The sequence below is a fragment of the Puntigrus tetrazona genome, chromosome 9 (assembly GCF_018831695.1).
Source record: "Puntigrus tetrazona isolate hp1 chromosome 9, ASM1883169v1, whole genome shotgun sequence".
Lineage (NCBI taxonomy): Eukaryota > Metazoa > Chordata > Actinopteri > Cypriniformes > Cyprinidae > Puntigrus > Puntigrus tetrazona.
This window is the reverse complement of record NC_056707.1, coordinates 11,383,031-11,404,892: the sequence shown is the minus strand read 5'-3', so window position 1 is coordinate 11,404,892 and position 21,862 is coordinate 11,383,031. Positions and strand designations below refer to the sequence as shown.

The 21,862-nt window shown below is 35.6% G+C and overlaps 5 protein-coding genes across 5 annotated transcripts in view; 4 read left to right on the top strand and 1 right to left on the bottom strand.

Moving 5' to 3' along the window:
- Window positions 1-596: 596 nt before the first annotated feature.
- gtpbp8 (GTP binding protein 8 (putative)) lies at window positions 597-4,342 on the top strand. The gene is made up of 6 exons (XM_043248236.1): window positions 597-1,391; window positions 1,664-1,762; window positions 1,839-1,969; window positions 2,132-2,231; window positions 2,889-3,007; window positions 3,930-4,342. Exons 1-6 carry the CDS (start codon window positions 1,068-1,070, stop codon window positions 4,015-4,017), a joined length of 861 nt encoding a protein of 286 aa, XP_043104171.1. The 5' UTR covers window positions 597-1,067; the 3' UTR covers window positions 4,018-4,342.
- Window positions 4,343-5,677: 1,335 nt separating this feature from the next.
- LOC122351858 (ileal sodium/bile acid cotransporter-like) lies at window positions 5,678-8,227 on the top strand. Its single transcript, XM_043249224.1, has 6 exons — window positions 5,678-6,280; window positions 6,874-6,992; window positions 7,078-7,166; window positions 7,253-7,428; window positions 7,580-7,737; window positions 7,844-8,227. The coding sequence occupies exons 1-6, from the start codon at window positions 5,898-5,900 to the stop codon at window positions 8,011-8,013; spliced, it is 1,095 nt and encodes a 364-aa protein (XP_043105159.1). The 5' UTR covers window positions 5,678-5,897; the 3' UTR covers window positions 8,014-8,227.
- A 2-nt stretch (window positions 8,228-8,229) lies between these two features.
- LOC122351856 (toll-like receptor 4) lies at window positions 8,230-12,653 on the top strand. Its single transcript, XM_043249222.1, has one exon. It carries the CDS (start codon window positions 9,246-9,248, stop codon window positions 12,084-12,086), a length of 2,841 nt encoding a protein of 946 aa, XP_043105157.1. The 5' UTR covers window positions 8,230-9,245; the 3' UTR covers window positions 12,087-12,653.
- A 2,861-nt stretch (window positions 12,654-15,514) lies between these two features.
- tlr20.4 (toll-like receptor 20, tandem duplicate 4) lies at window positions 15,515-18,516 on the top strand. The gene has a single exon (XM_043249223.1). The coding sequence runs from the start codon at window positions 15,597-15,599 to the stop codon at window positions 18,435-18,437; it is 2,841 nt and encodes a 946-aa protein (XP_043105158.1). The 5' UTR covers window positions 15,515-15,596; the 3' UTR covers window positions 18,438-18,516.
- Window positions 18,517-18,898: 382 nt separating this feature from the next.
- Window positions 18,899-21,862, bottom strand: part of nepro (nucleolus and neural progenitor protein) — a 3,603-nt gene continuing 639 nt past the window's right edge. Inside the window, 9 exon segments of the mRNA XM_043249225.1 lie at window positions 18,899-19,434; window positions 19,563-19,795; window positions 20,224-20,279; window positions 20,382-20,448; window positions 20,451-20,748; window positions 21,231-21,308; window positions 21,403-21,531; window positions 21,610-21,698; window positions 21,833-21,862. The exon segment at window positions 21,833-21,862 is cut by the window's right edge and continues 125 nt beyond it. Of these exon segments, the coding sequence (XP_043105160.1) occupies window positions 19,125-19,434; window positions 19,563-19,795; window positions 20,224-20,279; window positions 20,382-20,448; window positions 20,451-20,748; window positions 21,231-21,308; window positions 21,403-21,531; window positions 21,610-21,698; window positions 21,833-21,862 (1,290 nt within the window). The 3' untranslated portion in view covers window positions 18,899-19,124.

Sequence of the window (21,862 nt, the reverse complement as noted above, 5' to 3'; positions counted from 1 at the left end):
CGTTGATGCCCCCTAATGGTCAGTTTTATATCAGTACAAACGGCACAAATGTTTTAGTTTTAAATGTTTTTTTATAATTATTTTTTAATGCTTTTAGTTGTTGTTGTTGTTGTTTTTTATTATTTCACTTTATTTAATTTTTTCATTGTAATTGTAATTTCATTGTAAGTATTGCACCAATGTTACACAGGCTAGATGCTATTGATTTTAAAATGTTTTATCATAACAGTAAAGCATGTTTTTAGGTAAAAAAATAAAATAAATAAATAGATCTATTATTTATTGATCTTACTCTATAACTATATTGTAAGTGGTACCTTGCTTGTGTGGCGCCGCGTTTGAAACAAGCTGTGCTGTAAAGGGTAATGAACACAATGTACAGTTATATACACAGCAAAACATATAGCAGCATAGTGGTAAATTAAGGTTTGGTATAGCTTTGATAAAATTACTCTTTAGGGTTCACGGTTCCTATAATGTATTCAGTAAAAGGCGGAACTTTTCTTATTCTCTTTGTTTCCACTGGATCGGTTCAGATGTAACACGCATAGCTACATAAGTACGATCGATTTATTCTCAACAAATCGCCTTTTTGAGCTTTCTTTAAACGTTTGTTTACATAAATGTATTACTTCACTAGTGTAATAGTATTTATCATTGTGCTTTCGGAATTAACCAGTTCATTTCGGGCTGTAAAAGATTTTTATAAACTTTAATTCTAATCAATTTAAGATGACATTGCTTGCAGTAAGATGTTAGACGTACGTTTTATGAGTAAAACGTCTTAAAACGTAGCGAAAGGCAGCACATGTATGGTAAATGTTTATTTGTATAATGATTTAAATGCTGATTGACTGGCATCTGTATTATGTGAAGACACAGGACCCAAGTGGATGGACATGAACCATAATATTCAATTCATTAAATCTTAGAAAGATTAACTTTTCCGAAACCGTCAAGCAAGCCCTCTTGAATTCAACATCCCATTTACTGCATGAATCAATCAGTGTATCCCAAAACTGACTTCAGTGAGGCAAAATTGTTATACTGAGAGAACTGATCTAACAATGCTGAGGATAAAGGCATTGCCTCTACTGCAGACACATATAGCAGGTTGTTCTTTGGTATCTCAGTGCGTTCATCAGCTGGCCTCCATCAAACACGTGTGTGTGCTCCCCGAGAGGAGGCGCCAGGCTCTCCTGTACCCCTTTAACAGTCTGAAGGAGCACCTGTCCTCACAGGTCAGCCAGGAAGAATTCAAGATCTTTCATCCCAGCTTGGAGGAACTCCGTCAGGCCGAGACGCTGTTCACTCCCTCCTCTAAACATAGCATTGACTACTCTACTTCTGCGGTCCGTTTAGACAATGTGCCTCTTCTTAAACAGCCAGAGGTAAGATAAGATTTTCTTTAGTAGCCATCACTTCATTAAATAATACAGTTGCCTCAAACTGTACATGAATTCATAAAAATTGGGAAGAAAGAAATATGATTTCAGTTTACATCTGGGTTGTATATTTGTATTTCTCCTTTTCTGGCATTTTAATTAATTTAGGTTGTTTAGTATATTAATATTACAATAATTTGAAGTCATTATGCGGCCCTCTGCACTAGATGTTTTAAACTGTGTCTCGGGTTTGCTTTGAGTTCTTGTTTATATTGCAGGTGTGTTTTATGGGCAGAAGTAATGTGGGAAAATCTTCTCTCATCCGTGCCTTATTCTCTCTTGTGCCGGAGGTAGACGTGCGGGTCTCTAAAACTCCGGTGAGTCTGCAGGTCTTGGATGTTTTCTGCCATTCGGTCCTCCATGGTCTCGTTCTCAATCTTCGTTTTCACCCAGGGCCACACTAAAAAGCTGAATTTCTTCACTGTGGGAAAGGCCTTTACTCTTGTAGACATGCCAGGGTACGGACACAAGGCCCCACGGGACTTTGTAGAAATGGTTGAACCTTACCTTCTAGATCATCAGAAGTAAGTTAAAGTTGATTCTGTTTTTTTTTATTAGCTCACAATGCTTTTGTGTATACTTGTGTTGAGTTTATATAAAAAAGTGAATTACAAAGCTTGTCTCATTAGATGTATAAATGAGGGATAGAATTAAGTTTTTTTCTTTCTTTTTTTGATGTCTTCTAGTCTGGTGAGGACGTTCTTGCTTGTGGATGGAGGTGCAGGTCTGCAGAAGGCAGATTTAGTTGCTGTGGAGATGTGTGAGGAGTTCAATTTACCTTATGTGGTGAGTTTATCTGTCATGCTCTTACTGTCCAGAAGGGGTCGATAGAGTATTATATGCTAATATAATAATAAGGCAAAAAATGCTTTAAAATAAACAAAACACCTGAAACATGTTTTTCTTTAATCACCTTTTCAACCGTTTTTGTTTCATTAAAGAACCGGGGTTAATACTTTGTAGAAAGGGGTAGCCTGATTGTGTGTGTAAAAGTGTGATTTCTAGACATAGAAAACTAATTACATGTTATTTAATTATTATAGTTAATTATTATTAAAGTATTATAACTTCATGAATTTGTCATTTTTCTCATTTAGTTTAACATGGTTTCAGTTTAAAGTGTTAATATTTGTAGCAAATAACAGCAAAAAAGGTATAAGCTTCATCTGAATTCCATTCAACGCCCGATTTTTGTAAATACAAAATTGTATGATTTGATGCATCATGAATTGTATGTGTACTTTTCACAGTGAGTATCATTGAAAGTATCATCATATACAAAGCCAAAAGTGCTTTTTAATTTCTTCATTCAAGGCTCATTCTTTTTTGATGCACATGAGTTTATTGTCTCTTCATTGGAATGAATGTATTTCATATATCTAGATATCTGTCTATATACTCTCTCTCTCTCTCTCTCTCTCTCTCTCTTTGGTCATGTTTTAGCTGGTGGTAACTAAAATAGACAGAACCCGACAGGGTGCTTTGTTGGCTCTTGCTCTACAGCTTCGGGACTTTATCAAAAGTCAAACCAGCACGTGCTTCCCACAGCCATTTCTAATAAGGTGAGATATGCATGTTATGCAGACACACTCTCTCTTTTAATTTTATGCTATAAAGATAATCCTTTTAAATTCAGAAAGGTTTACACACAAACAGGGTTCAACATTGTTGTGGGATTTTTTTCTCGGTTTGTCTGGTCGGTGTTCCACAGCTACATATTTTTACAAAAAGAAACTTTGCAACAAGCTAGAAAAATATAGAGACATAATAAAATAAACATAATATAACTTTGTTCATTCATAAACGCACATTTGCTGAAGTCAATTCTGACAAACTATAGCTTAATAACATTATCCAGGTGTCAAAACTGTTAAAAAGTAACAGTTAAAAAGAAAATGTGTTTTTTTATTATAATTATTATTATTTTATATATATTATAATTTAAAATTCATTTTTTAATAAATCTGGATTTTTTTTTAGGTTTACTTTCATCAGAAAATCCTAAAAAAAGCATGTAGCGTGATTTCCACAAAAATATTAAGCAATGCAAGAATTTTAAGAGATTAATAATACACAATTATGATTTCTCATGCATTGTTTCAACATTACGAGGTAATTGCAATGTTAAAAGATATTTGACATGCCATCATGCTGATGCACATATGAGCAGTGGTGAGTTAATAATGCACACTCATCCTACGCACTTCTTTTGGGTTTATATGATGCTCTTGATCACCAGCAATTAAATCCATCCTCTTATACAGATATATCAGTGAATCTTAGAAAGTTCTCTCTGTTGGATGAAAAATGTTAATGTGGTCAGATGGTTATCAACATGCTGATAAGATAAGGATAGGAGTTCTGGAAACGGTTGCATTTGCTTCGTGTGTCAATACAGGAAGTCACTTTTCACAGATAAGGTGATAAGTAGCATATGATATAACATGTGTACACATAACTTTTTTCTTTTCGTTTGACTTGCAGTTCAATCCAGTTCTCCGGGATTCATCTGCTCAGGTGTTTCATAGCACATGTAACGGGAAATCTACAGCTCAACGCTAAACAGTCATGAGTTTACTGTCTTTCCACATGTCACAAACACAAACCTGAGGTCTGGACCCAGTGTCATAAAACCAATTTGAAAATGACTGATCTGAACCGTTTAATTACTGAATCTATGTATTTATTATTTTCATAATAATACAGAGTCTGGAATCACAATATTACTGGTTTCAGAATTCATCCAGCTCTCCATAAACTCTCTGAATGATCCAGAAATCAAGTGTATGATTTAAAAATATTTATATTTTAGGTTATACTGCAAATGACTGTCTGTTGCTGTATAGTCAAGTGGAATATTTGTTCTTCAAAATAAAATGACAAAGTGTTGCTTTAAATGTGACTGTTACATCCTGTTCACTCTTTTGAAGATTAAACCAAAAGGTAACGTCATGATATGATCAGATCAAATTCCAGATACATTTGTCTGTTAACATAATTACTAAGAACTGTGGCTTATTTATAGAATTTGTTAATTACTGAACCTAAATTCCAGTAAATTGGTAAAACCCAGTGAATGGATAACAAAAGGACTTCTTACTCTTGAATTTGATCTCTGTGTCATGTCTTCTCCTTGGTTTGTTTTGTGTTATGGTTTATGTTACATGGTTTTCGGGCATTACTCTTCCTAAATTAATTAAGGCGGGTTTTGTCAATTCACCCAAGGGTTAACATTATTATTGCGTATTACAAGATTATAATGGATTGGACATGGCTTATCACAACCGTTTTTTTAAGTTGCAGTTGCTTAGACAGAATATAAAAATATTTAAAAATATTTTAGAAGTATTTTAAACCAATACCAAAAATATTATTATTTTTATTTTCATCAAATAATGGAATTTAAATGTTCTTTTTTTTTACCTTTTAGAATTCAAAGTTCAAAATGTTTAGAATCTCAGTGTAATAACCGCTTGGTCTTTAACCCCACAAAAGCCATTCGAATACTGAAACAGAGCTTCTTTTTTAAATTCTTTTTAAAGTGGGAAACCATATTTAAAACAATTAAAAGGGTCCTTCGGCTGACAGTTAAAAGCCTTGAACAAGCTCGTTTTTATGTTTTTATTTTTTTACATACCCTGCGAGAACAATACCAATTCCATCAATGTACTTTGAACCTAAGTGTCCTTACAGATGTTGCACAGTTTATGTAGTTGCACAAGCGCCTCAAAGTGTTTAATTTTTACAAAAAAATTTTACTTTGTGACTAAAGATACAGGTATATGTGTGTGCTTTTTTGAAAGAAAGTGAGGTGCCATGCATTCCTATAGTCTCTTATATCTCTAAAAAGTCCTTTAAAAACAATCATATGGTTTATGACATGACGTTTTTTCTTCTTTATGACGCACGTACAATTTTGGGCCAGGTAGACATCATGTCCTCTCCACTCAGAAACGGCGGGTGTGGTGATGGTACAGGGCCATACCTGGAGAAAAACAATAAAATTTAAGTGCCACAGTGTTATAAAATGGCAAGAGGGTGCAATTGCATTTATTGTGGCTAAACTTAACCTCGACAATTACATTCTTTTTCTTTTTTTTCGCCCTCTCTCTTTGTTTTATGTGTTGGCGTTTGGACACTGACCCCATAAAACATTTGCAGCGAGTTAATTATTTTTCAGCATTTTTTGTTCTATTTTATAGACCCCACACATATATTAAAGCTGTAAGAGACAGGTAAAAGTTCACTTTTTGTCACCCAGGATGCAGGAAAGAGGGCACTAAGAGGGGAAAAGGTGTTTCTAAAAATGTAAAAAAAAAACAATCTGGAATCTTAGCTCGCTTTGTCAAAGAAGCATCATCACCTCAATCATTCGATTGGAACCTACACCATCTTCCCTACAGGATCCTACTTTATTTCTTCACTACTTTATTTAAACTCACTTTTCTCAACATGTGCAATCAACCAGACCCCGTCTGCCCCATGAACGCTACCATCTGCACGGGCACGTCCTGCCTGGTGCCCTATGATCCGTTCAATGACATCCTCAGCACGGTGATGAGCACCACGCTTACCATCATGCTGGCTTTGGTCATGTTTTCGATGGGTTGCACTGTTGAAGCAAGAAAGCTGTGGGTGCACATCCGCAGACCCTGGGGCATTTTTATCGGTTTCCTGTGCCAGTTTGGCATTATGCCTTTTACAGCTTTTGCGCTTTCGTTGATTTTCAACGTGCTTCCAATCCAGGCTGTAGTCATCATCATCATGGGCTGTTGCCCCGGAGGTTCCAGCTCTAATGTCTTCTGCTACTGGCTCGATGGAGACATGGACCTAAGGTAAGACTATCAGTCTATTCGCTTTTCAATATCATCCTGCTTGTAACATTCAAGGCTTGCTAGATCCCAGAAATGAACTGCGTAAACTCCAGCTCGCTTAAACATGAAGTCTGTGGTATTAGCAGCGTCATTTGTACATTCACTTCATTGTTCGCATAAAATGACATAAATGTCTACTAGGCTGAACTAGATTCCTTGCTGTTTAGTAAATTCTATTATAGATGGAAATTTGTCTTTATTTTGAAATTCTACATAACATTTTTCTTTTTTATTATTATTTAATATTTAATTGCTTACTGTTTTAGTAGAATGGCAAATGTAATAAATGAATTGTAATTTATAGTCCTTTAGCGTAACCATAGTAGCCGACCTTTGAAAATCAAAACCTTTTATCAAAATTGTCTTAAATTCAAAACAATACCCGTGTTCTTAGCACAATGTTCATGAACTTTGATCCACTTCTGATGTTGGCTACTGTAGACCCAAATCATTTGAACAGCACTTGCTAATTAGATTTTTCAGAATCCAATGATGCATGTTTATAAAGCCGTTATGACAATTTTTAACTAAACACTGATTTCTGCTGCCCATAGCATCAGCATGACCACATGTTCTTCAATTCTGGCTCTGGGAATGATGCCTCTTTGTCTTCTCATCTACACCACAGTGTGGACTTCAGGCGATGCTATCCAGATCCCTTACGACAGCATCGGTAAACCAGCTTCAAATGACCTAAACTCTAGGTTTTCTGTTTTACATACTTGTTTAGTCTTTAATGTTGCTGATGATCATTCCAGGAACAACATTAGTGGCTTTACTTGTGCCTGTCTGTCTTGGGATATACACGAAACACAGGTGGCCCAAAGCAGCCAAAAAGATCCTCAAAGTAAGCTTTAGTTTCTGTGCATGTAATATTGTAAAAACTTATGCATGCCATATAGCTTCATGTGTATTTTGTTTTTGTATGTATAGGTGGGATCTGTGGTTGGAATCCTTCTAGTCATCGTCATTGCAGTCATAGGTGCTGTTCTGTATCAGTCCTCGTGGACCATTGCTCCTTCGCTTTGGATAATCGGTACCATTTATCCATTCATTGGCTTTGGTCTCGGCTTTCTCCTGTCACGCTTTGTGGGACAGCCTTGGCACAGGTAAAAATCTGTCAATTTTGTCTTCCCATAGGACATTAGATGGTTTGTTGGAACAGTTAGCGCAAATCCGTATGAAGTTTCAACAAATTTCACAAAAAGACTGTAGAAAAAAACACTTTGTGATGGTTTATTTCTCTTGGATGTGTTTCAGGTGCCGCACCATTGCTTTAGAAACAGGCATGCAGAACTCCCAGCTGGCCAGTACTATTACCCAGCTTTCCTTTAGCCCTGCGGAGCTTGAGCTCATGTTTGCTTTCCCCTTAATCTACAGTATCTTCCAACTAGTTGTAGCTGGGATTGCAATAGGAAGTAAGTAGAAACTTTTGTTCACTCTATATTTACTCATTGAGAATGATTGATTGTTTTGGAAATCATTTTACTATAAATTTTGACTCATATCACGGTGTATTTGCAGTTTATTACTCAATAAAGCGCTGTAGGGGGGGTGCATCAGAGGAGGATGGGGAAGGCGCGCGGAGCACAGTTGAGGATCAGGATAAGCAGAATTACGCTTTGGAGAATGGTGGCTTTCATATTGATGAGAATGGCAACACTGAGAATAAGGATAAAGGTACAAAGTTGTGAGCCAAACATTGTTCTGCAAGCATGTGTGACCAAAGCGGTCAGCACTGACCTTCTGAAGGCATGAACTTTAAACAAGCTATTCAAGCTCAACTAGTGAGTATATCGATAAACTCATTTTCAGTCGAGACAACTGGATGCACTTTTCCATGTTATAAAAAGCCTTTAAATATATATATATATATATATATATATATATATATATATATATATATATATATATATATATATATATATATATATATATATATATTTTCTGCCTGCACACAGTTTACTAACACACCTTTTATTTTATATGTATTTTGTTTTGATCGGCTACTTTCGGTTAATATACCTTTACTGAAACATGCTGAGTTGTCTTAAATTCCCTAAAATGCTAGTAATTCCAAGACCAATGTAAAGTGAAATATTTAATAACATAATAAAACATACATTACATATGTCAAGTAGGTTGAATGTAAGATAATTTATTTAAATGTTACTTTGTATACTCATAATTGTGATGGACATTTTGCTTCTTAAATTATTTATGTATGATACTGAAAATTTATACTTCCTTTGTAAAGCCTTTTTTACCATGTTTGAGCAATGGGATTTTCCATGTACATGGGGATCAAAACAATGGGTATTTCATTTTTTTAAATTGCTTTAAATTACTCAACATTTAAACATTACCATAAACATTGCTTACAAGCTCTCAAAAGTTTGGGATTGCCATTTCATGCAGTGTGTTTTACTTTTTTGTTGTTGTTGGTGGTGGTGATATTTATATGCAAAACACCATAAATAAAATAGGCATATTCCAAATCTTGATGTCAGATCTTGATCCTAGCAAACTTTAAAATGCCATGATTTTTTTTACTACACCAGGAGCTGATTACGTTTTGCTGTGTAATCAGGCCCTGCATGAGAATAATTCTTATGAGACTGCTCTTAAATTGGCTTATTTAGGGTTTCATTAACCTTCTTCCAATAAATATTACAAAGTGCTGTAATTCAATAAAATTATTCTGCTTAATAATAATGACTAAATGGCTAGATGGTTAATTTCCCTTTAAGTCCTAGTACATATGTATTAATGCAACAGATAAAGAAGGCAAGAGACTAAGAGTCATACATTAATAGAACGTGGAAACAGAAAAGGGAAGTCTAGTTCTTATTCAAATGTTCTCACATGGTTAATTACCTCCAGTCAAAGACAAAACAGCTATTGAAGATCATTAAAGGAGTTGAAGATGTTGCCACTGTTCTCACTTTTCATATTGTTTCTGAAGACTTCATGTGTATGTTCTTGGCTTGCTGGTAAATGCCTGTTCTACAGTGATGTGGAAGAGTTTGCTGTTTCCACGACCTGTCCTGGAAAGACAAACGTTGCAGAGTGCCATCATGTCACTGACATTAAAGAAGATCTGCGTGGACTTCCATCAAACTTGCTTAACCTCTGCATTAAAGTGGAACAAGGCTGTCATGGTGCCCTGACTCCAGGCTCATTCTCACGGTTTGTTTCTTTGGAATACCTTGAAATTGCTGGATGTTTTTCAGAGATCCCTCCAGAGGCTTTTAATGGATTGACCAATGTTACTTCATTAACATTGTCTTACTTGTCTTCAGAAATCTGTTGTGAGGTAGCTCTTGATTTCAGTCATCTTCTGTCACTTAACTCTTTGTCTCTTTCGCGGTACAGTTTATCATTATTGGCACCAAATGTTTTTGAAACAGCTCCTCAGTTGCAAGAAATAAACATACTTAATGTGTGTTTAAAGGATATATCTGAGGTCCTCTGTCGACTGACAAAAGCATCATCCCTGAAGCTGTTTAATCTAAGGGAATATGAGCTACACAGACTTCAGTACCCAAACTGCTCAATGTTCAACACTTCTGATGCTCAGATACCGACTACTTTCAATATTGAAGAGTTGCATTTGTATCTAGGACGAGTAGATCATATAGACGAGGGAGCCTTAGACGTGTTGGGAAACCTCTCCGTTTTGGAATTTGTTTCAAACAATGATTTCCTCAGAGATCTTTCTTTAATTGGAGTTCATAAAATCAATACTTTAAACATCAGAGTAAATGAACTTAACGTTGATGACTTGTGTACAGCAGCAAAGTTATATTCAGTTGTGTCTTTAGACATTCGTTATATGACTATTCAGTTGCCACCAACTCCAATTAATATATCAGATGGCTGTAAGGATATTAAGAGAATTAATCTCAAGGGTAACATATTGATAGCCAAGATTGTAAATGTCTTAGATGTGCATTCAGTGTTTCAGATTTTCAGAAATCTAACTATTGTGAGCATAGTTAAGCATGTACTCAGACCAAATGATTTCCTATCTCTATGTGATTCATTTCCACAGACAGTCAAAAATCTTTCTTTTATGATGCTAAGCACCAACAACATAGATAAGATAGTATCCCACCAATATTTCTGTTTTGCAGATCTTGAAATTCTGTACTTATCCAAAAGTGACATTTCTAGAATAGAAGATTTTGCTTTTATTGGACTGCACAAGTTAAAAGAACTAAAACTCAGTGAAAACAAGTTATCTTACATTTCTCAAAAAATGTTCAGTGGTTTATATAGACTTCTGGTCTTAGATCTCCAAGAAAATCCTATAATTAATATTGAACCAAAATCATTTGGACATCTCATTAACCTTTGTTCAATTCTGCTGGGAGATCTGAACTTTCCACCTGATGTGCCTCTGATCAGACTGCATTTTTCTGACATGTTTGAAGTTATTCCATATAATTTAAGTAATGTTTTTATTAGTTCAGGCGTGAGGCCAATGCAGCTAGTGATCGGAAACAATGCTACAGTGGGTCAGGGTCTAAACTTACACATCAAAAGTAAATATGTGACCGTTGAGGACTGCAACAGTTCTCTCTTAAAATCAGTAGTCAGTCTTAAGATAAATGCAGCATATGTGAACTGTGGAAATGAATTCATTGGGAAATATATCAGATCTGTTGTCAATCTGGAATTTGAATCAATGTTCTCAGACAGCATTGGAGACTTGGCTGTAATCAATCAGCTTGTTCATTTAAAAACCCTAAAACTGGAAAATATTGACCTGACGAAGCAGCCAAACCTTGCCATAATGTTTCACAATCTGACAAAACTCCAGACGCTGATCCTGACAAACTGCAGAATGTTCTTTCTGGATGAAAGTCTGACCAAAGACTTGAAAGCATTGAAGGGTCTAGTGCTTATGCCAAAAGATAACATCAACGTTCTTCAAAACTTGATGGAACATCTCACTAGCTTGAAGTACCTCTATCTTCTAAACTTGGGTCTGTACTGCAATTGTGGTAATGCATGGCTGGTCTCATGGGCAAAGGACAACAGGAAGGTGCAGGTTGCCATGTTCAGGCCCTCCATGAAAGAACTGCAGTGTTTCACCGAGAATGAAATTGGCGACCTCAACTTTGTTGCTTATTCCAAGAGCTGCTCATTTGATATTGAATTTATATTCTTCACCTCCACCTCAGCATTTTTGTGTGGTTTTATTATAGTTGTCCTGTCATATAAGTTTGCAGGTCAATACGTTGCGCCATTCTTTCACATTGCCAGCGGATGGTTTCTAGAGGCTTTGCGCATGAACAGTAAACACCAGTACCGCTATGACGTTTTTGTGTCTTACAGCAGTAAGGATGAGCACTGGGTCATTGACAAACTTCTTCCAAACTTAGAGCAGCGGGGCCCTCCGTTTTTGCGTCTCTGCCTGCACAGTCGAGACTTTCAGTTGGGACAAGATATTGTAGAAAACATTACGGACAGCATCTATGCAAGTCACCGGACTCTTTGTCTCGTCAGTCACAACTACCTCGGCAGCAACTGGTGTTCCTTGGAGATGCAGCTGGCCACGTACAGGCTTCAAGTGGAACACAGGGACATTCTCATCCTGGTCTTTCTAGAAGGGATTCCGTCTCGCTTGCTATCCTCTCATCATAGATTGGCCCGTCTGGTAAAAACTAGAACTTATCTAAACTGGCCACGGGACCTGGAGATGCATGAAGCATTCTGGGATAGGTTGTGGTGTAAACTGAGCTCTAATGAAACCAACTAGTATAAGGTTGTTTAGGGTTTAGCTCCATGGGAAAAAAAGAAATTCAACGACAGATGGGTAAGAAAACAAAATCTCTAAAACACTGATATTAAAAGCATAATCAAGTAAAACTATTTTTGTACCTGTATTTACTTTTTTAGCATGTATAAAAAATGTTTAGCATGTGTAATATTGAATATGATTCATTGGGCAAACATGATATTTGGCTTTTGCAGTTAATCATTTCACATCTTTTAAAGTGTAGCACACTTTACAATTTTTATCAATCACTTTGGTTCAGTTCTAAAAAATAACTTTTTTTTTTTTTTAATAATAAGTTCAAATGTGAACGATTAGTTTCTTGTTCACATCAGATTTTGATTTATTAGTAATTTAAACACTGTGTTTTTGGAACGTGTACAAATGTCTACACTTTTGACAATAACTAACATTCTAAATTTCACATGTGTGAAAATAAAAGTATTATTTTTCCCTTTGACTAAAAAATTTTACTAAAAACAGAAAAAAAAGCAATACTGAAACTTGTTGGTTATGTGTATATGGTTACATGCTGGAAACTTTTGGTTGTCTTCCCAATTTTTTTTCTTGAATTCTATAAAAATCTTTAAGTTTTTCAGATCTCAGTGAATTAATTTAATTTTGATACTTTTCTTCTTTTCCCTTTTATGCCTTATGCCTTGTTATTGTGTGGCTGGCATATTTGTGTATCAGTGTCTTTAACTGGCTGAGTTTAATCTGGGAGATTAAATAATACTATTACTATATATAAATTTATATGACTTGACATATTTTGGTCTTGTCTGGTGCCTGAACAAAATATATGTAAGTTTCAACTTAAGCGTAAAGCGGAATTAAATTTTGGGGGCCGCCACCATTACACATGTTAATCAAAACTAATGAGTTGACTCTTGAAATTTTGGAACGTTGTAATCAGTTAGCTATCGCAATTTTGCTAGTCAATTGTGTTACCACTCCATAGAAGTTTGAAAGCATATGGGTGGTTGACAAATAAAAATTGGGCTGCGTCTTATGACATGACATAGCACAAATGTAAGGGAAAAAACATACAAATAACATGAGAAAAAAAAGATTTTTATTGTTGGAGTTCCACATAACATGAGAGAGGCTTGTCTTCTTTATTAGAAGTTGTTGTTTTAGTTTATTTGGGGGTAGGACAATATACGTATATGGCACAGTTATTACTATTTTTGAACATACACAACTCAACTCAGAAGAACATACACAACTCTAAACAGCAACAGCTACACATTTATATTTGTATAGTACATTTATCTGTAGAAACCTGGTGTAAACAGGAAATTCACAGTTGCTTGTTTTGGGGGAGCAGGAAGCTATGTGCATAAATATGTATCTAAAATGCTATGACAAAACCGCCTTTTTTCTATGGTATAGAAAGCAGTCTATCAACAAAAAAGTAGAAAAAATCAAACTATAATTAAATGTTGGTGAAAAAATATTTAAATATTTTGACCAATGTTCCTCAAACAATAGCAGTTAGCATTTGCCAGGTTACAGACACAACATGGAATTATATGTTTTGGTTACTACATTGTACAGACATGCAATATTGTTCTGATTTTCCAAAAACAGCTGACAATTACACCTTGCAGTTTAAAAGATGTTAAGACTGTGCTAAAAGTCTAAACTAACTAATATTTGGAGTAACTACTGAAACTCCTATTCTGATGATCTTAACCACAGACTATTTCTGAATGTGTTTATCAGATCTCAGTTTCAGTTCATGTTTTCTGTAAAAACTACCTTAATTGGGGATTGGGGGTCAGGGTGTGGGGGTTGTTACATACAACCCCAGTTACGAAAAGTGCACTTTCTTTCCTACACCATAAAAACAAACAAAAAAACCCACTTAAATATGTTTTCTTTTTCTTTGTTTAAGACATCCCACCCACAGGTATAGAACCACAAAGCTGTATTTTGCCTGTGTATTGTGTAAGTTTTGTCTTTGGTCTCCAACTTTAAATAATACACTGCAGATTCAAAGTATTAATTGCATTAAATAATTAGATTTGAAATGATTCAAATGCCCAGTGAAAGTAAAACTGACAGCAGAGTAATAAAAAGTGATATGTTTAATAATATATATATATATATATATATATATATATATATATATATATATATATATATATATATATATATATATAATTATTTCCAATAAGCCTGGGTTGTGTTTTTGTGCCCTGACTTCTATCAAAACATTTTTCCAGAATATCTTTTGAGGTACTGTACAAGAAAAAGAATGTTACACAATATTATTTGGATGAACTATCACTTTAAGAATGAAGAATGTTGATAACCAGTTTTGTGGCCTAATGACTTCCATTGTGACTTTTTAAAAAATATCATTCACTGTCCATATGCGAAAGATAGAACATGAAGTTGAATAAAAAGGTTTTACATAATTTCCCTTTAATCCCTTAATACATGTGTATTAATTCAACAGATAAAGATGACAAGAGACTAAGAGTCACACATTAGCCCCTTTAGCATGGCATAGTTCCAGGAACTAAATTATAGGAATTAGCCGATCAGGTAGTTCCCTAGGAATTCCTGGTTGCATTCACACTGCCAACAGGAACCCAGAAGTGACTCAGGTACGTCCTTTAGCAACTTAGACAACAAAAGGATGGAGGACATTGTGATCGGAGCTGTTTTTTATATATCTTTTTTTATTATTTGTATACTAGGTTTTGCTATAATGGACATAGAAAGTCGGCGTATTGGCAGACAAATGACAACAGGTAAATTCTGTTAACAATAACAATTTTCTTGATTCTTGCACTTACGCCACTGATAGTTCCTGTAGACCTTTTCCATTGCTTCTTCATGGAAGGCACCATAGTGGCGAGAGACTTCCTGTATGCACGAATGCTTCGAATTTCAGTTTTCTGCCATAGTAACGGTTGTAAGCTAAGTTCCTTTAAAGTACTTGTTTTTCCTACCAGAAAACCTGCCGTGTCCAGCACTGTATGCATGGATTTCAGCAATGAAGTTAAATACTTCTTTTGATGCTTTAAATAAATATGAATAGATGATCAGTTCAAATATTTGCAGTGATCTGTCACGACACATTAAAGAGCCACAAAACGGTATTTATAGTTTGAATTTTTTGCGTGTGTGTTGTTCGGAGAATCCTCTCTACATGTGTGCGCAAAGCATAGTGGGTAAAAAAAAAAAAAGTCTATGTAACTGTTTTATACCCTACTTTGAAGTAGGAGCTAATTTAGTTAAAAATAAAAGTTCCTAGAACTAAAATCATTCCTAGTCCATGTGGTGTGAACAAATGAGCATCCGGGTACTTCCACAAATAGTTCTAGTAACTATGAAAAAGTTCCTCCACAAAAGATGCTTTCGATAGAATGCAGAAGCAGAAAAGAGAAGTCTAGTTCTTATTCAAATGTTCTCACATGGTTAATTACCTCCAGTCAAAGACAAAACAGCTATTGAAGATCGTTAAAGGAGTTGAAGATGTTGCCACTGTTCTCACTTTTCATATTGTTTCTGAAGACTTCATGTGTATGTTCTTGGCTTGCTGGTAAATGCCTGTTCTACAGTGATGTGGAAGAGTTTGCTGTTTCCACGACCTGTCCTGGAAAGACAAACGTTGCAGAGTGCCATCATGTCACTGACATTAAAGAAGATCTACATGGACTTCCATCAAACTTGCTTAACCTCTGCATTAAAGTGGAACAAGGCTGTCATGGTGCCCTGACTCCAGGCTCATTCTCACGGTTTGTTTCTTTGGAATACCTTGAAATTGCTGGATGTTTTTCAGAGATCCCTCCAGAGGCTTTTAATGGATTGACCAGTGTAACTTCATTAACATTGTCTAACTTGTCTTCAGAAAGCTGTTGTGAAGTAGCTCTTGATTTCAGTCTTCTTCTGTCTCTTAAGTTTTTGACTCTTTATGAGTATAGTTTATCATTATTGGCACCAAATGTTTTTGAAACAGCTCCTCAGTTGCAAGAAATAAACATACTTGATGTGTGTTTAAAGGATATATCTGAGGTCCTCTGTCGACTGACAAAAGCATCATCCCTGAAGCTGTTTAATCTAAGGGAATATGAGCTACACAGACTTCAGTACCCAAACTGCTCAATGTTCAACACTTCTGATGCTCAGATACCGACTACTTTCAATATTGAAGAGTTGCATTTGTATCTAGGACGAGTAGATCATATAGACGAGGGAGCCTTAGACGTGTTGGGAAACCTCTCCATTTTAGACTTTGTTTCAAACAATGATTTCCTCAGAGATCTTTCTTTAATTGGAGTTCATAAAATCAATACTTTAAACATCATAGTAAATGAACTTAATGTTGATGACTTGTGTACAGCAGCAAAGTTATATTCAGTTGAGTCTTTAAAAGTTCTTTATGAGACTATAAACTTTCCACCAACTCCAACTAATATATCAGATGGCTGTGAGGATATTAAAAGACTTACGCTCAGAAATAACTTATGTACGTATGAGATTGTAAATGTCTTAGATGTATATTCGGTTTTTCAGATTTTCAGAAATCTTACTATTGTTAACATAATTAGGCATGTGCTCAGACCAAATGATTTCCGATCTCTTTGTGCTTCATTTCCACAGACAGTACAACAACTTTCTGCTATGATACTTTGCTCAAATAACATAGATAAGATAGTATCCCACCAATATTTCTGTTTTGCAGATCTTGAATTTCTGGACTTATCCATAAGTAACATTTCTAGCATAGAAGAGTATGCTTTTATTGGACTGCACAAGTTAAAAGAACTAAAACTCAGTGAAAACAAGTTATCTTACATTTCTCAAAAAATGTTCAGTGGTTTATATAGACTTCTGGTCTTAGATCTCCAAGAAAATCCTATAATTAATATTGAACCAAAATCATTTGGACATCTCATTAACCTTTGTTCAATTCTGCTGGGAGATCTGAACTTTCCACCTGATGTGCCTCTGATCAGACTGCATTTTTCTGACATGTTTGAAGTTATTCCATATAATTTAAGTAATGTTTTTATTAGTTCAGGCGTGAGGCCAATGCAGCTAGTGATCGGAAACAATGCTACAGTGGGTCAGGGTCTAAACTTACACATTAAAAGTAAATATGTGACCGTTGAGGACTGCAACAGTTCTCTCTTAAAATCAGTAGTCAGTCTTAAGATAAATGCAGCATATGTGAACTGTGGAAATGAATTCATTGGGAAATATATCAGATCTGTTGTCAATCTGGAATTTGAGTCAATGTTCTCAGACAGCATTGGAGACTTGGCTGTAATCAATCAGCTTGTTCATTTAAAAACCCTTAAACTGGTGAACATTGAATTGATGAAGCAGCCAAACCTTGCCATAATGTTTCACAATCTGACAAAACTCCAGACGCTGATCCTGACAAACTGCAGAATGTTCTTTCTGGATGAAAGTCTGACCAAAGACTTGAAAGCATTGAAGGGTCTAGTGCTTATGCCAAAAGATAACATCAACGTTCTTCAAAACTTGATGGAACATCTCACTAGCTTGAAGTACCTCTATCTTCTAAACTTGGGTCTGTACTGCAATTGTGGTAATGCATGGCTGGTCTCATGGGCAAAGGACAACAGGAAGGTGCAGGTTGCCATGTTCAGGCCCTCCATGAAAGAACTGCAGTGTTTCACCGAGAATGGAATTGACCATCTCAACTTTGTTGATTATTCCAAGAGCTGCTCATTTGATATTGAATTTATATTCTTCACCTCCACCTCAGCATTTTTGTGTGGTTTTATTATAGTTGTCCTGTCATATAAGTTTGCAGGTCAATACGTTGCACCATTCTTTCACATTGCCAGCGGATGGTTTCTAGAGGCTTTGCGCATGAACGCTAAACACCAGTACCGCTATGACGTTTTTGTGTCTTACAGCAGTAAGGATGAGCACTGGGTCATTGACAAACTTCTTCCAAACTTAGAGCAGCGGGGCCCTCCGTTTTTGCGTCTCTGCCTGCACAGTCGAGACTTTCAGTTGGGACAAGATATTGTAGAAAACATTACGGACAGCATCTATGCAAGTCACCGGACTCTTTGTCTCGTCAGTCACAACTACCTCGGCAGCAACTGGTGTTCCTTGGAGATGCAGCTGGCCACGTACAGGCTTCAAGTGGAACACAGGGACATTCTCATCCTGGTCTTTCTAGAAGGGATTCCGTCTCGCTTGCTATCCTCTCATCATAGATTGGCCCGTCTGGTAAAAACTAGAACCTATCTAGACTGGCCACGGGACCCAGAGATGCATGAAGCATTCTGGGATAGGTTGTGGTGTAAACTGAGCTCTAATAAAACCAACTAGGCTTTATTGATGTATATTGTAAAGTTTTGATAAAACCCTAAAAAAAATAATACATTTAGAAAATGAATGAGGAAAAAGCTTAACTGTTTCTATTTTTGTAATGAACTGTACTTTAAACATTCATTTTAAATACATATCACCATGTAATACTGTATTTACTTTTTCTATTACATAACATGCTTTAATAAACCTGTTATAACATTGAATTATTCTTAATGTGCAAACATGATAATATTTTGCAGCAAATTTCAAATCTTTAAACATTTAGTGCACTACATAGGCATAATCTTTGAAGGAACTACTGAAAACTGTTTCTCATATTCTCAACCGCAGACTTTATGCACGCTGGTTTCAGTTCCTGTTTTAAGCACTTTCCTGAAGCAACAACAACTTTAATGGGGCGTGTATATTTTGTTTATATATAGTACATTGAAATTAGCATGGTTTTCAAACTTCACAAATTTCCTTTTGACTATTTTGTTTTTATTTCTTTGGGTTTTCACATTCTATGCAGTTCATTGTCCATCATCTGTCATTTGTTAAACATTATTTCTTTACAAAATTAAAATTGTATAGAAAAAGTCAAATATACACCATTTCATTTAATTGTGGCTTATTTAGTGATGTGGTCAGTTTTTGTGGAAATAAAAAACAACAACATTGCATTCAACCAACACTATGAATCACTTAAAATCCAAATGATTCAAAAATATTATCAATATCGTCATTCAGCATATTTGGTTTCTGCAAGGCAGCCTCTGAGTCTATTTTTTCCTCAGCTCCAGGTAACTTATTGTTTCCTAATACCTCTTTTTTCGGGGATTCTTGCTGTGGCCTGTCTTTAACTGGTCTAGAACACTTCCTGGAAGATACAGATCTACATCTGGCGGTTCTGTTGCGTGTCATGATGCTGAATGAATGTTTTTTTCGCAAGGTCTTTTGAGGAGTCAATGCCTTTTGAACTGTACATTTAAATGTCTTCAATCTCTTCTCCACCCTGTGTTTAAAAAAATAAAATGTACACACACACGATTAGATATATAAATTATTTCAGCAGAAGTGTTGATTATTGTATATTATATTTGTAAGATTTTTCTGAGTTATTAGTTATTAAATGTTTTGTACCTGACACCTTCAGCTTCCAGACTTTCCATTCTCAGACATTTGAGGTGCAAGAAGGCTAGGTATTTGCGCACTTGATGAAACTTACAGCTCCGGCACAAGTGTATCATTTTCTTCAGATGAACAGCCATATTTCTGAAAGAAGACACCTTTCTCAGTGACTTCAAGAACTTCCTCATTTGAAAGCCTGCAGCTTGACTTGTGATGTCTGTTTTCATCTCTGGTTCTAAAGACATCTTTGGGAAGAATGTATCAAAATTAACCAGTGACTAATCTCAATTAAATTCAGTTAGATTTGTATAAAAGCCATAAATAGGTGATGAGGTCAAAACTATGAGTTTAAAAGTAATAAACAAGATACAAAGTCAAAATTATGAATTCAAAATTATGATGAAAAAAATAATAGCAAATCAAATGATGTCATGCAGAAGGAAAGCATTGTTTAAATCATTTTGACATTGTGTGTCAATTTAAACAATGTCAATCGCAACATTTATGCCAAAATTCTCTCTTTTACACTTTTAATTTACCAAAGCATTTCTTACGTAGTGGAAGTGGTATAAGTATGAACTGATAGAAGTATGAATGGCAAAAATAGAAATGGTAACATCCCAGGACTAATCAATGATATATCAATGAATCATACAAAATCAAGATTAAATACCTGTTTGGTGGATTTACAAGATTTTTGAAGCACAAACTTTATGTCCAGTCCACAGGTTGAAGTATCTGGAGAATTACAAGCACATACAATTACATAACATTTATGTATAATGTATGCATATAAAACAAAGCGGTATAAATTACACAAAAACGTAACTAGTAACAAATCTGAATAACCTGGCCGTCTTTGTAAAACTGCTGCCCCCATGTCCAGACTGGAACCTTTATCACAAATACAGCTGCTACTACTGGCATCATCTCGCTCTCCTCTTCTCGCCCTTTACTCTCAAACAACCTGGAAAGGAGAGAAATGTTCTTTTTCCCTTTTTTGCCCCTTAAAGGGTCTTTGGTGCCTTCTTCCAACAGTAGATCTGGGTATGAGAGACAAAGGAAGTCTTTCAGGCCCCGAGGCAGGGTGAAGTCAGTCAGGTAGGGCATGGGCTGAGACCGAGAGACCTCCTGGAGGAGTTCAGTGGTTCCTTTGTACATGGGAATGAGGGCTTTCAGAATACCTCTGAAGAACACCCTAAAAAAAATAAAAACATTTGTTGCACATTATTTACCTTTTTTTGTAAACTATCCATAAACAAGCAAGTTAATGTTTATTATATTGGTATATTGTTATTCTGGTGTATTTTCTTAATGGCAACATTTCATAGAAATTTATTGTTTTATATAGCTAGTTACAAATACTATAACCTAAGGCTAACGTTGCATTAGAGAAATTGTGGCAAGATTTTTTAAAAGTGTATCCATCTCACACAAAAGTAAATGTCAACCCAAGCAGTTTTCTATCTATCTTTTCTTTACAAACGAGGACATCCCTGTACCTTCTGGGTACAAATTTGTCACCAAAGTATGGTTAGGAATATCCAAAAATAAATCCATAAAATTGATACTTTAATTATATCGAACAAACCAAAATTATTCCAAATTCCAACTACCAAGAACTACCATATGATATATAGTGCAATGCACACATGGTAAATCATACTGGTACACACTCACCAGAGACGACTAAGCATGCTGGTTATCACCACATTCAGCACAATGAACTCACTCAGCAGAATGTGCTGCCGTGCCAGCCTAACTGGATTGTGAAGGATCATAGCCATGGTTCTTCTATCATAAGAATTTTCAAACTAAAGTCCATATTTGTGAATGTGAACATTTAGGATACATGAAAGCTTGAGTGCACCGCTCCAGTGTTCGGGCTAAAAGACTGGAGGCTCCTAATAGTTTAAGACAGAGCCACTCCAACATGGGCTGACTGGGAAGGTCACACTCCCCAACCTCTGCGCCAGCATCCCTGCACAGAAAAAAAAGAGACTCATTCTCAAAACCACAATATGAAAAAAGTGTCTAATTTGTTTAACCTACACCTTACCTTTGAAATTTGTTTGGACACAGTTCCTTCAGATCTTCCACTGCTTCTTTTAACTTCATCTCTTTCAAACGGTTTACACATTGTTCAACCTGAAAATGACATTAACACGAGATCATACACTAGATAAATTAACTAGGGGTTTTTACCACCATCATGACATATCGACTTTATAAAATGTAATATGCATGCATCCGATACGTACATCGAAGTACTTGGTTCTCACCTGCTTTAATGCTCTGAACGGCTTGTGTTG